This window comes from Callorhinchus milii, unplaced genomic scaffold (genome assembly GCF_018977255.1).
Source record: "Callorhinchus milii isolate IMCB2004 unplaced genomic scaffold, IMCB_Cmil_1.0 Scaffold2, whole genome shotgun sequence".
NCBI classification, from domain to species: domain Eukaryota; kingdom Metazoa; phylum Chordata; class Chondrichthyes; order Chimaeriformes; family Callorhinchidae; genus Callorhinchus; species Callorhinchus milii.
Genome location: NW_024704743.1, coordinates 7,925,600 through 7,941,181, shown reverse-complemented (window position 1 = coordinate 7,941,181; position 15,582 = coordinate 7,925,600). Strand labels below are relative to the sequence as shown.

The 15,582-nt window shown below is 45.8% G+C and overlaps 1 protein-coding gene across 1 annotated transcript in view; it reads left to right on the top strand.

The window, feature by feature from the left end:
- znf438 (zinc finger protein 438) overlaps window positions 1-15,582 on the top strand; it is a 166,472-nt gene that overhangs the window by 57,751 nt on the left and 93,139 nt on the right. The window contains exons 5-6 of the mRNA XM_007905427.2: window positions 6,099-6,224; window positions 13,139-15,302. Coding sequence (XP_007903618.2) covers window positions 6,099-6,224; window positions 13,139-15,302 — 2,290 coding nt within the window. The remainder of the gene's footprint in view (window positions 1-6,098; window positions 6,225-13,138; window positions 15,303-15,582) is intronic.

The window sequence follows — 15,582 nt, the reverse complement described above, 5'->3', positions numbered from 1 at the left end:
GTTGCTACTGGTTTGCACTCAGCTTCCCCTCACAGTTGTGTAGTTACTATTGTGAACTCACAATTGTCTGATTGTGTTTGAGAGCCCGAGTCCTCTTGTGATGCAAGTCATCGGAGCTCCCAGCACCCTGCAGCAGCAGCCCCACCAAAGTCAATTTTGTTTTAATATTTTCATTACTGAGGTGGCTGATGGAGAAGCATTAAGCAGCCTGGCATTGATTCCTCTGCTGATTTGTAGCCGCCTTCCTGGTTCCTTCGATGACTCATGTAAACATTGGGCTTACCGACATAAAATCTGCTGATACCAATCTATTCTGAGACCATTTGTTCTCTTTGGCTTCTTTTAACCATGTAATTATGCTCCATCAGATTGGGACTCTCGCCTCCAGTGAGTGGGGCGGCTTCTGCCGTTATATCATTACCATAAAGTGCAGGTGCAACTGTCGCATAATGTAAAATGATAGGAAAAGGCCGTGGATAATTCACCATGGGAATGAGCACTTTTTATGATTGTTTACATCTGTTACGATGATGTAGCCAAGTTCCAGTGACAAGAAAGCAGGACTGAAACATCTGCCCAAGAGACCACCAACAGATGCTAACGTTGCAGCTGGTTTGCACGCTGGGCTGTAGACAGTGATGAAGGCGGGATTCTTTGTCATTGCGGAGTTGTTAATCTCTAACAAAAAAAACGGTGACTCAAGATTGCCGGGAGGCGTTTAATCCCCGACTAATTGAGATTTTGCTAAATGTTCTGTAATAATAATCCTTGCGTTTTGATACAGCGTCTTACCACATTGTTGAGATGTATCAAAGCGCTTCAGGGATTTTTAGGGTGAAGTGCGTAGCATTTGTAGACGATTTGTAACCATTGAAATGTCCCATCCCACCCACTTTGCCTTTGGAAAGAGAATTGGACAAAAAGGAACAAAAAGGAAAAAGAGAAAGAGATGCAAGTCTGAAATGGAAAATGGCAGGTGAAGTTTAGGTGTGAATTTAACACCAGACATCAGGTCCAAGTGTCCAGTAGGGAATGTTAACTTGACACTCAGCTGCCCTTGGTGGACAGAAGGAGGAAGAAAACAAAGGCCCTGAGAGGAAACAGTAATACAATAACGATAACAATCCTTACATTTGAATAACAATCATAATTCTTGGATTTGATGTACCGCCTTTCATGTCAGGAGAATGACCCAAAGCGCTTCACAGGATTTACTGTAAAGTGGAACAACTATGTATCTTGTGGGCGAATGCAGTACCATTTGCACAAGGCAATGTCCCATGAAGTGAATTAGCAATTTTATTTGGGGGATTGTTGGCCAGGACACTGTGCTGAGCAAGTCTGTCCTTTCTCTTTTCAAATAGTGCCATGGGATATTTAAAGTCCACCTGAACAGGCAGACTTGGTTTTAACAACTCATCTGATGGATGGGACCTCTGACAAAGCAGAGCTCCCCCACCACTGCATTGGAGTTTCAACTTAAATTATATGAATTCCAAGTCCCGATGCGGGGCTTGAACCCACAACCTTCTGACTCGGAGGCGAGAGTGCTACCGACTGAGCCAACCTGACACATATAGTGCCTTTCAGGTCAAGAGAATGTCGCAAATAGCTTTACTGTAAAGTGTAGTGACTGTGTATTTTGTAAGTGAACACCGCAGCTAACTTAAATAAATCAATAATCCTTGCATTTGGCATAGCTACGTTCACATAGGGAGGACCTCTCAAAGCGCTTAACAGGATTTACAGTGAAATTGAGTGATAACTTTAGGTGAACGTGGCAACTGAAATGTGCACAGCAAAAACAGGCACAAAATTGAATGACCAATTTCTTTCAGGGAATTGTTGGCTAGGACAGAAGGGGGTTATTTAAAATGCATGCATCAATTGTCGCAGTGTGTTAGTGCAAGGATGGGTTGCAGCAGGTGCTTGGTTATAGATTGTATTGTGTGGGGTTCGAAGACCCCAAGATGGCTGGGATAGGAAAGAAGAGAAAGCGAAGCCAATTGTTCCCCTTCACTTCCATAGAGTTCAGCCTTGAGGAGAGGTTCACACAGAAGGAAATCGGTGTAAAAAAATATGTTACTGTGTCTGCCAGGGAAATAACTAAATGCTTAATACACCTGACTGCCCTCATATTCCCAGAGGATGCAGCCTGGAGTCTCACATCTGCCTGTCATGATCCATCCTCACAACATTGCTATCAATTAGGTATCAGCCTGGCTCAGGTGGTACCATTCTCAACTTAGGCGTCAGGTTTGATCCCCAGCTTTCCTTTCTACCCCACATCCGTTCCCTGACCCGGAACACTTTTTTCCATCTCAGTCACATTGACCGCCTCGGTCCGTACCTCGCAACAAAAGCAGCCGAAAACCCTCGTCCACACTTTCGTCACTTTCCGGCTGGACTATTCCAATGCCCTCCTCGCTGGTCTCCCCAGCTCCACAATACACAAAATACAACTAATTTAGAACTCCACTGCTCAGATTCTCACCCGTGCAAAACGCTGTACCCCCATGACACCAGTCCTTGCCAGGCTGCACTGGCTCCCAATTACTGAACGGAGTGATTTCAAGATCCTCTCACTTGCTTTCAAATCCCTTTATGCCCTCACACCTCCCTACTGATCCTATTTGCTTACCCCACCCCCACTCCACCACCCGCTGCCTCTGCTCGGCTGGCTCTGGCCTCCTGTTCGACTCTCTTCCCCTCCGCTCCACAATCAGCCACTATGCCCCAAAGCTCTGGAACTCTCTCCCTCAATCCCTTCGCCTTGCTCCCTCCCCACTTTCAAATCCCGCCTAAAGACCTTCATTTTTGATGATGCTTACGGTCACCTCCCCCCTCCATCTCCCCCTGACTAGGGATCAGAGTCCACCCACTGTCAAGCGCTCTGAGACTCTACCCTGCGTGAAGGGCACTATATAAATGCAAGTTGTTGTTGAGTGAAAAGGTTGTATGTTTGAGCCCCACATCGGGACTTTGAACTCACGTAACCTGAGGGAGCGCTGCTCTGTTGGAGGTGTTGTCTTTTGGATGAGATGTTGAACCAAGGTCCCGTCTGCATGTGCTGATGGATGCTGAAGGTCCTGTGGAATGATTTCAAAAGAGAACAGCAACAACAACAAAATTACATTTATAGAGCGCCTTTCATGTCGGGGGGACATCCCAAGGCGCTGGACAGTCAGGGGTCAGGACCCGAGCATGGGAGAGGGGTGGGGTAGGGGTGAAAGAAGGCAGGGAGGTGGGAGGGCGACTGAAGGCACGATTGAAGAGGAGGGTCTTGAGACCGGCCTTGAAGGAGGCAAGGGAGGAACAACAACAATAACAACAACAACTTGGATTTATATAGCGCCCTCCGCACCAGACGGCGTCTCAGAGCTCTTCACAGTAACGGATCCTGGGGCCGAGTCAGAGGGAGGAAGGTGACCAAAGGCACGGTCGAAAAGAAAGGTCTTCAGCTGAGACCTGAAAATAGGAAGAGAGGGAGCGAGGCGAAAGGAGTGAGGAAGGGAGTTCCAGAGCCTCGGACGGAGAGTGAAGAGAAGAGTTGGCCGATGAGGAGAGAAGGGAATTTCTCGCAGTGTCTTGACCAACAAATTAAAAGAATTGGCAGTTCACTTCATGTGTGGGACAAATGGTTATTGCGCCCACAGTCATTACAATACAAAAATACAATACAAATTCATATTTATATAGTGCCTTTCATGTGAGGCGGAAATCCCAAAGGCATTGATAATAATAATAATAATAATCCTTGCATTTGATATAGCGCTTTTCACATCGGGAGGACGTCCCAAAGCGCTTCACAGAACACACTGGAAAGTGAATTGACTGTATATTTGTGGGCGAACGCGGCAGCCAATTGCGCACAGCAGTGTCCCACAAACAGTCGTAATAATAATAATAATAATAATCCTTGCATTTGATATAGCGCTTTTCACGTCGGGAGGACGTCCCAAAGCGCTTCACAGAAGACACTGTAAAGTGAATTGACTGTATATTTGTGGGCGAACGCGGCAGCCAATTGCGCACAGCAATGTCCCACAAACAGTCATAGATTGAATATGACCAATTTTTATTGTTGTTTTTGGTTTTTGGAGGGATTATTATTAGGCTCTGTGTGGAGTAAGGAAACTTGCCCAAGGTTTCGCCCTGCCTGGAATTGAACTCAGGTCTCTCAATTGCAAAGCGAGTGCTCTTACCACTGAGCTACAGGAGTAGCGCCGTGTGGAGATGTGGAAACTAAGGGCGAGGGCAAAGGTGACCGAAGGTGTGATTAAAGAAGTACTCAATATTCTGTTGTGGTCAACAGAACCATCTGAGAGACCAAGAAGGACGAGGAGACAGAATGTCATTTGTCACTTTGGCCAGGGCTGTCTCTGTGCTGTGGGCAGCATGAAACCCAGATTGGAGGGGATCATGGAGGGAGTGCTGGGAGAGGAAAGAGTGAAGCTGGGAAGCGACTACTCGCTCCATCACCTTTGATGGAAAAGAAAGGTTTGAAATGGGGCGGTAGTTGGAGAGCAGAGATGGGTCAAGCGAAGGGTCTTTTGAGAGTAGGGGTGATGACTCTATAACTCATGCTTATAGAGCACCCTCCACCCAGGGTAGCGTCTTAGAGCACTTAACAGTGGCGGAGCCTGACTCCGAGCTGGGCGGGGGAGGTGGTCGTAAGCATGGTCAAAGAGGAAGGTTTTCAGGTGGGACTTGTAAAAGGGAAGAGAGGGGGCAAGGCGGAGGAATTTGAGAGAGAGTGTTCTAGAGTTTCGGGGCTGTCTTTAGGGAGATGCGTACGGTGCCAATGGATAAGGAGAGGTTAACAAGGTCTGTTAGTAGGGGGACAAGGAGGTGGAGCTGGGAGGTGAGGAGAGGGGTGGGGATGGGGTCAAGGGAGTAGGTGGGTTTCATACGGGAAATGATGCAGCTGAGCAAAGAGGGAGAGACAGGATAATAATAATAATAATAATAATAATAATAATAATAATAATCCTTGCATTTGATATAGCGCTTTTCACGTCGGGAGGACGTCCCAAAGCGCTTCACAGAACATACTGCAAAGTGAATTGACTGTATATTTGTGGGCGAACGCGGCAGCCAATTGCGCACAGCAATGTCCCACAAACAGTCGTAGATTGAAAATGACCAATTAATTATTGTTTTTTTGGTTTTTGAAGGGATTATTATTAGGCGTGTGGAGTAAGGAAACTTGCCCAAGGTTTCGCCCTGCCTGGAATTGAACTCAGGTCTCTCACTTGCAAAGCGAGTGCTCTAACCACTGAGCTACAGGACTCCACTCCACATAGCTGTATTCCACAAACAGTCATGAATTTAGTGACCAATTTATTACTATTTTTTGGAAGGAATTATTACCCCCAGAAAAGCGATCCGCCAATCGAGAAACAACCTGGTTCCTACTTACTGCAAGGTAAACAGAGGCGTCTGGAGTAAGGAAACTTGCTTAAGGTTTCGCCCTGCCCGGGAATCGAACCCAGGTCTTTTGCTTGCGAGGCAAGTGCTCTAACCACTGAGCTACAGGACTGTGGGTTAACTGTCCTCTAGGAAAAAAAATACTTCCTGATGTTGCTCCTGAAAATGTCTTGGTGCATCGAGAAATATCCTATTTAAGATTTAGGATCAAAAGTGTAGAGGGAGAGATGGTGGGTGGGGCTGGAAGGAGAACGGGTGGGTGAGTACGAGGTACCAGTAGAGGAGCTAGAGTGGCAGAGTGGATCCCCTCGACTTTGGACTTGAGAAAATCCATCATCTCCTCATATTAGGTGTTGGAGGAGAGGATGGCAGAGGCATGGGAAGGTGGACGGAGGAGTTGGTTTATGGTCGAAAAGAGGAGTTTGGGGTTGTCCTTAGCTTCCAAGATGATTTTGGAATAAAATGGGCCCATCACACCCTTTAACCTAGTTAATGTTCTCCCTGCAGGATGTCTTTTTTAATTTGTTAAATAGCAGTCTGAATGTTATCAATTAATTTGTTCCACGCCAGTACATGTGATGAAGTGTATTGGCAACGGTGGTATATTTTAGTTCAACAATGTGTCTGCCTTTGGAGAATGGTTTGTGACTGATTGTTCACTATTACAGAGTTGCAGTTATTTCATTACAAACAGGACGACAAACAGCAGGCGTTGCAAATTGTATTTTGTCATCTTGCTCAAGAAAAGCTTGCTGGTATGGCAGATGTGCCTAACAGTATCCTAAAGGAGAAAGGTAAGCAATTGCAGCACATGAGCAACAACTGATACTGATTCATGGGTTGGACATGCCAAGACTGCTAACGATATGCTGGATTGTCGGAGGTGCAGGTATTAAATCAAGATCCTGTCTGCTTGTTTAGGTGGACTTTAAAGATCCCATGACATTATTGAAAAAAAGAGGGAATTTCTCCCGGAGTCCTGATAAAATTGGTCACTCACTCCATGGCTGTTTGTGAGACATTGCTGCGTGCAAATTGGCTGTCGCGTTTGCTTACAAATACAATCACTACACTTAACGGTAAAATCCTGTGAAGCGCTTTGAGATGTCTCGATAATGTCATAAGGGGCTATATCAAATGCGAGAATTATTATATTAAGAAGCCCCATTAGAAATTTCTGCATATTGGACCGACTATTAGGTATGGGATCGCATTGCATGAATATGGATTCAACTGATCGAGAGGACAGTAGAAGGACAATCGATGATACAACAGCATTTTAAAAATACTCCTTTATCTAACTTATAATAATAATCCTTGCATTTGTTATAGCGCTTTTCACATCTTCTAGACGTCTCATGATATATGATATAACTCACATTACTTATGGCTCTTTCAGCAACGTACAGATCACATGAAACCTTCAGTCGGGTTTCCGTGCTGCCCATAGCACAGAAACTGCCCTGGTCAAGGTCACCAATGACATCCTGACCATCTGTGACCAGGGCTCCCTCTGCCTCCTCGTCCTATCGGCAGCATTCGATACGGTCAACCACCCTATCCTCCTCCACCGCTTGTCCTCCCACCTCAACCTTCAAGGCCCTGTCCTTGAGTGGCTTAGGTCGTACCTCTCCCACCGTCTTCACTTTGTTTCCACGAATGGTTTTTCCTCCGGCCCCCGCACTGTCTCATGCGGTGTCCTCAGGGCTCTGTCCTCGGTCCCCTCCTCTTCACCCTCTATATGCTCCCCCTTGGTGACATCATCCGCAGACATGGGGTTAACTTCCACATGTATGCGGATGACACCCAACTCTATCTTTCCTCCTCTACCCTCAACTCCAGGACCACTGATGTCCTGACAGCTGCCTGTCTGACATCGAGTCCTGGATGAGAGACAACTTTCTTCAGCTCAACGTTCATAAAACTGAGGCCCTCCTGATTGGCTCACGTCAGCGTCTCCGCACCGCAGGCGCTGACAGCATCAGCATCCAAGGCTGCACTCTCCACCTCTCAAAGTCAGTCAGGAACCTCGGGGTTCTGTTCGACCCTGAGCTGTCCTTTCTCCCTCATATCCGCGCCACAACTGGCACCGCCTTCCATCACCTCCGGAATATCGCCAGACTACGGCACTACCTCACCCCTCACGCTGCTGAAACCCTGGTCCATGCCTTTATTACCTGAAGGCTGGACTATGGGAACTCTCTCCTCGCCGGCCTTCCCGGCACCTCCCTCCACAAGCTGCAGGTCATTCAGAACTCTGCAGCTCGTGTACTGTCCCGCACCAGGCTTCGCGACCACATCACTCCCACCCTCGCTCGCCTCCACTGGCTCCCCATCCCCCAGAGGATCGAATTCAAGATCCTCACCCTCACCTACAAGGCCATTCACGGCCTTGCTCCCTCCTACCTCTCCGACCTACTATCCCCCTACCTACCTGCGCGTACCCTCTGTTCCTCTGGCTCCGGTCTGCTCCACATCCCCCGTCCCAACCGCCCTACCATCGGTGGCCGGGCCTTCAGCCTCTCAGCCCCTAGGCTCTGGAACTCTATCCCCCAGTGCCTTCGCCGCCTCCTCCCTTTCCTCCTTCAAGGCCGGTCTCAAGACCTTTCTCTTTGACCGTGCCTTCAGCTCCCCTCTCGACTCTCTACCCCCTCCTCGCTCCCTCCCTTCCTACCCTCACCCTGACCATTTCCCCCCTGCTCGGGTCCTGACCCAACTGTACAGCGCCTTGGGACGTCCTCCTGACGTGAAAGGCGCTCTATAAATGGAATCTTGTTGTTGTTGTTGTTGTATTTGCAGCATGACTTTCCTACAAGAAATTACCAGTATACTCTTAAACCATCTTCAATATATATTTTCATTACAGAAAATGGATTAAAAGGGTATCCCTAGGAGAAAGGTAAAAACTAGAAAGACAAATCCACAGAAGCTGAACAGGAAGCTAAAAACAACGAAAGTCTACGTGGCAGTCGGGATTTGAATTCATTTAATCTAAGCTGACACTCAGTGCAGTGTTGGGGTGGGTGTTACATCGTTGGCAGTTAGTCGGATGGGATTTTAAACCGACTTTAACCCTTTGGATGGGACTTTAAACTGCCTGTTCAGGTGGACATTAAAGATCCCATGACATTACTCGAAAAGAGAAGGGAGTTTCTCCCGGTGTCCTGGTCAACAATCCCCAAAATAAAATTGGCCGTTCATTTCATGGCTGTTTGTGGGATATTGCTGTGTGCAATTGGGCTGCTGCGTTTGCCAACAAATATAGTCAGTCCACTTTACAGTAAAGCCTTTGAAGCTCTTTGAGACATCCTCCTGATGTGAAAGGCACTGTGCCAAACGCAAGGATTATTATTATTATTTTAACAGAAAAAAGAGTTTTGCTCGATATCCTGGCCAGCGATCCTTCAGATACATTGCTGATTCACTTTGTGGCTGTTCCTGGGATTTCTTGAATGCAGATTGGCAGCTGCATTAGCCTACAATACAGTCCTACACTTGTCAGCACTTACCTGTGAAGTTCTGAAGCGGGCAGTAAAGAAGGACCAAGAAGATTTTGGAATGATGAGCGGGAGTCAGATATCGTTATGGAGAGAGCTCATACATAATATTTCACTCCAGGCTCATAGGCCTGTAATTGCCAAGTTTGAGTCAGTCAGCTATCTTGAAGATGGAAACCACATTCACTTTTTTCCAAGAATGGTAGAACCTTGGCAGTATTGATTGATTCCCTTGGTGCTAGTCTGCACAGATCCTGTCTGGTCTCTCTCTCTGTCTGGCAAGTAGTTCTTGGGGTATCCACTCACAGTAAGTGTCACAGGAAGTGATACTGAACCTGGGAACAGCACTGGTCTATGGTGTATAGCCTGGACTATGGGGTATATTTCTGGTCTCCTTATTACATTTTGACATTGGAGAGAATGCAGTTAAGGTTAAACTAGATTGAGAGCTGGAAGTAAGACACCAGAGCTAATGAGAAGAAGCAGCAGAATGGAGCAAAAAGCCTTGGAGAGATCTTATTGAAGGTTAAAAGGTTTCAAAGAGTATAGATCAATTCAATCTTAATCATGTTACCATAGTCACAAACGTTACAACAAGGGGGCGTAGACTCAAACTCAGAAAAGGGAACATAAACAGCTAGTTTGGGCTGGAGTATTTTCAACAGGATGGTGAACAGGTAGAATGTGTAACCTAGGAAGTGGTGGAGGCAGATTATAACAGCAAACTCAAGAGGGAATTAGATAGCTATTTGAAATTATTTAAGGAGTTTGGGCACGAGAGAGAGAGAAAGAGAGTGTGAATGCTTTTGTTTGTATTGGGACCAGACAGATTGACAGCAATAGCCTTCACAAGCTGCAGATGATCCAAAACTCTGCAGCTCTGCAACTCTGGAACTCCATCCTACGGTCCCTTTGCCTCGCTTCCTCCCTTGCCTCTTTCAAGGCCGGTCTCAAGACCCTTCTCTTCGACCGTGCCTTTGGTCTCCCTCCCACCTCTCTGCCTTCCCTCACCCCTACACCACCCCTCCTTCATGCTTGGGCACCGACACCTGACTGTTCAGCACTTTGGGACGTCCTCCCGATGTGAAAGGTGCTCTATAAATGTAATTTTATTGTTATTGTTGTTGTACGCCACCCTTCCCCCATGCTCGGGTCCTGACCCCTGACTGTCCAGCGCCTTGGGGCGTCCTCCTGACGTGAAAGGTGCTCTATAAATATAATTTTATTGTTGTTGTTCCCCTAAAAAAAAAGTGATTTTAGAAAGTAACCACAAAACTTCCAGATACACCAGAACACGACCAGGTCCAAGGTGGCAAAGGGTAATTTCCTGACAGACACCAGGAAGTATTTCTTTACCCAGAGAATATTTAACGACTGGAACAAATGATTGAGACCAGTATACAAATTTTATTTAAGAAGCAGCTTAATGCTCTAATGGGTTGATGGTTGGGTGGGTTATTCTGGAATAATGGTCTCAAATGGGCCAAAGAGCCTTCTTCATCCAAACTGATCTTGTGAATTGAAACCCACAATATAAAATATTGATCATATAAAAAAATGAACAGTTGAAATTGTGGTTAAACTGTACGCAGCTATAAATGAATAAATAAATAACCCCCAAGCACAAACATTAACAACTAAAGGAATTAAAACAAATCCTTGAAAAGATCTTGAAAAACTATGTTAGTCTTTCAAGAAACAGCTTGATGCTGTCAGGGCAGGACAGTGGGGTGGATATTCTTGAAGGATGAGATTAAGAGGACCAAAGTTCCTCCTTCATCTGAACCTTCTCTTGTGAGCAGTTTTTGGAGAGTGCACAGTTAATTTAGATGACTTCTGTTTTTTAAAAAAAATAGAATCTCCTTGGCAGGCAGCAAGTAACATGTAAGCTACTTCTCCAGTTCTGCCCATGGGAGAGGGTGTGGGATGGGGCCTCTCTCCTATGGAGATGATTACTTGAATCGGGTCCATTTTTACTGAGAGCTAGTTTCAAAATGAGAAAAGTTGTGAAGAGAATGCTCCTTGGGATTTTTTTTAAAGGTTGGACGTGACAAGATTTTTAACAGCAGAATTGAAGGTGTGGCAATTTCTAATGGGATTCATGAATAAAGAAAACTGAGAAAACCCTACCCCACCCCCATCCCCAGCTAACCAGAAATAAGTTATTACAAAGTCATCCCAAAGGATCACATCAAAATGGACTTCCTATCACCAACTTGCCGGTGTGACTTATTTGCCTTTTCCTGATTAAGGAATCTGTTAAGATGTTGTGTACATTAGGTGTCAAGATGAACATATAGATGTAAATATAAACCTCCCTCACCTCGTTCAAGGTGGGTCGTAAGACCTACTTCTTTGACCACGCTTTTGGGCATCAATCCCCTCCCACCTCCAGCGCAGGTGCCAAGCCAATATTGTTAGGCAAATTGGGATGTCCTTCCGACGTGAAAGGCGCTACATAAATATACGATTGTATCATGTTAAAAAAATTAAAAATGTTCCCTTGACCTCTGAAAGAGCACTGACTGACAGAATCAGAGCCCTTCGGGTTTTCTTTTCTCTGCCCTCTTGACGTGATGCCAGTGATGCTTAAATCTGGTGAAGCATTAAATCGTGTCTAGATTTGCTGCTGCTGAAGTATGAAGGAAATGCTGAACCTTTGATCGTTGCCTCTTACAGTCTCACGATCTCTCTCACACAGCAAAAGGCAATGTTACTAAAAGGAAAGTTCCAATGCTTCACAAGGCAATGACAAGAGCACCGTTTCTTCAGTTTACTTAACTTTGTTGAACGGCAAGGACAGGAAATTGCAGTGCCTGAACCACAGAACTGCGGAGGCATTGAGAAGCCCCACAAGGCAGGCAGGCTGTGAAAGTGCTATTTTCCTTCACCTCGCACTCAGAATTTCATAAGTAATTGTGAGGGCTACCGTTGTGAAAATTTGTTCAAAACAAAATCTGAAATGTGTGTTGTACCGTGTTTCATTTCGTCATCCATCAAACAGAAACTGAGATAGAAATAGGAACAGGTTGGTCATCTTTTCATAGATCCTATAAGTCTGCACTATTTATTGGGATTTCAATGAATATCAGATTCCAAATGGCTCCCTACATCCTGTCGGTGATTGCCGTCACTACTGTGAACGTCAAAGTGAGAATAGCATACAAAAAGTTGAATGTGTAATATAATATTGCATCTCATCTGTATTATCTTCAGTACTGAGAAACAATTTAACATCTATAATTTGTGTATCCCCCTTATTTTAAATGTCGCACATCTGATTTGGAGAAATCTCAAAATACTTCATTTGTGGGAGTTTAATGCTCACAAACCACAAGCATAGCCAATGCAACTAAATTGTGACACACTCAATCCCTCTTTCAAGTGAAGCAATTACCTGGGTTCACAGAAGACCAGAGTTGAAAGACTTTGTTCATTTAAAGAATTGCAAGAATTGCTACATTTGAATTGCTTACCTTTGAAAGAGGTTTCAATGGTTAAAACAGTTTGACATTTTTTTTTCTCTGTGGTGTACGATCAATGCCCATGGGTTCCCATGAGCTCTCAGTCTGCTCCACTCACTTTTGCACGTAGCAACATTTAAAAAAAATGTCTTCAGTGTGAATTAGGAAACGGGGTGGGTCATTCAGAACACAATCCTGGAGGTCTATTGAATAAAGGAGTCCTGTAGCTCAGTGGTTAGTGCGCTTGCCTTGCAAGCGAGACACCTGGGTTCAATTCCAGGCAGGGCGAAACTTTGGGCAAGTTTCCTTACTCCACACGCCTAATAATAATAAACCCTCCAAAACAAAACAATAATAAATTGGTCATTTTCAATCCACGACTGTTTGTGGGGCACTGCTGTGCACAATTGGCTGATGCGTTTCGCCTACAAATATACAGTCAATCACTTTACAGTCTACTCTGTGAAGCGCTTTGAGACGTCTAGAAGACATGAAAAGCGCTATATCAAATGCAAGGATTATTATTATTATTATTTATTATAAATAGCTCTTTATTTAATCTGCAAAGATTGATCATTGAATTGGAACTGTTTCTTCCATCCCCCACTCTATTCCCCCCCTCTATTCCCCCACTTCCCGTCTGGCACTTATACTGAATCACTTTGAAATGTTGCTCGATACGAAAGACATTGGATAATTGCAAGTTGTTCAGTTATAATGACTCTTTTGGTATCCATGTTTTCACAGATGTGCAAGGGTCTTCATCCAATACAAGTGGTCAGAAGAGAAGTCTACAAACCAAGGCTCATTTCAGGACCATTGCACCAAAAGTTACCACATCAGTGATAACTAATTCCGCTTCTTCTCTGGTACCTCATTCTCCTGTGAGTGGCGTTTCTACAAGACCTGCCAGCTCACCAGATAGCCAGAGCAGTAAACTTACAACAACTAGCACAAAACCCATTATAATGCCATCTCAGAGCTATGCCTTGATGCCGATTGCTGGTAAAGAGGGAACGTACTCTCTTGTGGCTTTGCCGCAGGTGTCTCCAACTCCTGCCCGAGCGTCACCACAAGTTTGTAAACCAATTGTTGGACCTTGTACCAGTCAACCACAGGCTTCTCAAGCGGGTCTTCAACCACGTCCAAGACCCCCGATAGGGTTATTCAGAAAGGCACCTTCTAATGTTGCTCCCGCGGAAGTATTGAAACTTCCAATTCCCCGTTACCAATCCATAAGGGCAAAGCCAGCTCCGGAGAAGGGACTTGCGTCAACAATGACGATTGTGAAGCCCAGTAACGAACAAAATCAAACGTGTCAACAACCAGTGACTCCAATACAAGTTCAGTCAGCTTCTGTCTCCAGTCACTCTCCAGCGTATCCTAACCTGCTAACATCTAAACAAGGATTACTGGCTGAGGGGGAGAAAGCACCTGCTGACCTGATGATCTCTGTCACAGTTGCCCAGGGTAGTGGGGTCATGCCAAGACATTCTTCCAGCTCCAAGACTGATGTATTGAAACCCAGTGAAGTGAATCGACCTGTATGCTTGTCTGCCTCGCCCAGCATGGATGGATCGTTACCGCAGGCTGTGCCGATGAAGGTTTTTCCGAAACCCAACCCGGATTCCCTGTCTGCCACCAGTACCTGCACTCTCTCAACTTGGTCTGTTGTCCAAAATGATAAGCAGTCGCCGCTGATAACGCAGGCCATCAGACCTCCCAGCTCAATGCCTGTGATGCAGTTTGGAAACTCTGTGCAGTTTATTGCACCCGCACCAAAAGGCAAAGTTCCCATTTTGCCATATTCTCGAGTTAAAGGAGCGATCTTCCTCAACTCAAAACCCAATCAGACTCCTGTTGCAGCTGCACCTGCTCATTTAATGCCTGCACCCTCCAGTTTACCCTCAGTCAGTGAACAGACCAGACTTGCTCCAACTTCTAGACTTGTTCCTTGTGCTTCTGGTTTCTCTGTACGGGGTGAATCTAAGCCAGGCAGCCAGAAATCTTCCGAGCTCCTGCACAGTGACTACCTCCGCATGTCGCCCAAGGTAGTCATAATTCGATTGAAGAAACCAATCAGTAATCTGCCCAAGCACAGATTAGTAAGGAAACGAAAGGTCACAGATAATGTAGCCATTTCTAGAACAAAAAGGTTTAAGGCCTCTAATCTCTTTAGCAGAATGCAGGAAGATAAAGACAAGGTGAAACGTGATTCTTGTCCTCAGGAGACTGGCACTTTCAAAACGGATGAAGACGGCAACAAAGCGGTAACAACTGAAAACTCAGACAAAACGGCCGCGGTGTTGAAGAAGTTCTGCAACATCATGCCCAAACCTGTGATGACCGTGCAGGCTGTGGCTCCACTCCCATCACCCGCAGGAATGGTTACTTTACAGAACTTCGACAGCATAAAGTCAGGGATGGCACCAAGCAGCACGGCAGCGAGCAGACCAGGGCACATAATGCCAAGCGAACATAGTGTATCGGCCAAGCTCCCTGCTTACTGCAGGAACTTGCCCGCGCACTTGGTGCTATGCAAACAGGTCTACAAATGCAACGTTTGCAGCCGAGGGTTTCAGTTCAAGCATCACCTCCAAGACCATCTGAACATTCACTCCAACAGCAGGCCTTACTGCTGCCGCATCTGCCACAAGGCTTACAGTCACTCGGGCAGCCTGAGCACGCACATGAAAAGGCGTCACAGCGACATCCGTCGCAAGAAGCTCATGTGCTGCGAGTTCTGTGCTAAGCTTTTTGGGCATATTGGAGTCTACTTTAGTCACCTGAAAGAAATCCACAAGATCTTGATCAGCGGTGACTTTTCCAGCCAACACCTGGCACCCGATAATCCCGTTAGCGTAAAGAGTGAATCGATGGGAGCTGCACTGAACCAGCTTTCATCAGAGAGGTAAATTGGGCACCAACTGTGCAAGAAACATCCTTTTGTTTGTCAGGGAGGTGGGGGGAATTCACTGCTTATTGAAGTGGAAGATGTCAGTGCTGGGGAGTGGAACAGAATTTTGTGTCATTTTTGTTGTGCATTGTTGGCTTGAAGCTTTCAAAATACCAACAAATTACATTTGTATAGCGCTTTTCATGTCAGGAGGACGTCCCAAGGTGCTAGGCTAGTTGGTGCGTGCTAATGCTCCCTGCTTTGTGCCTCTGCAACTCCATTCACCCCAACCTCA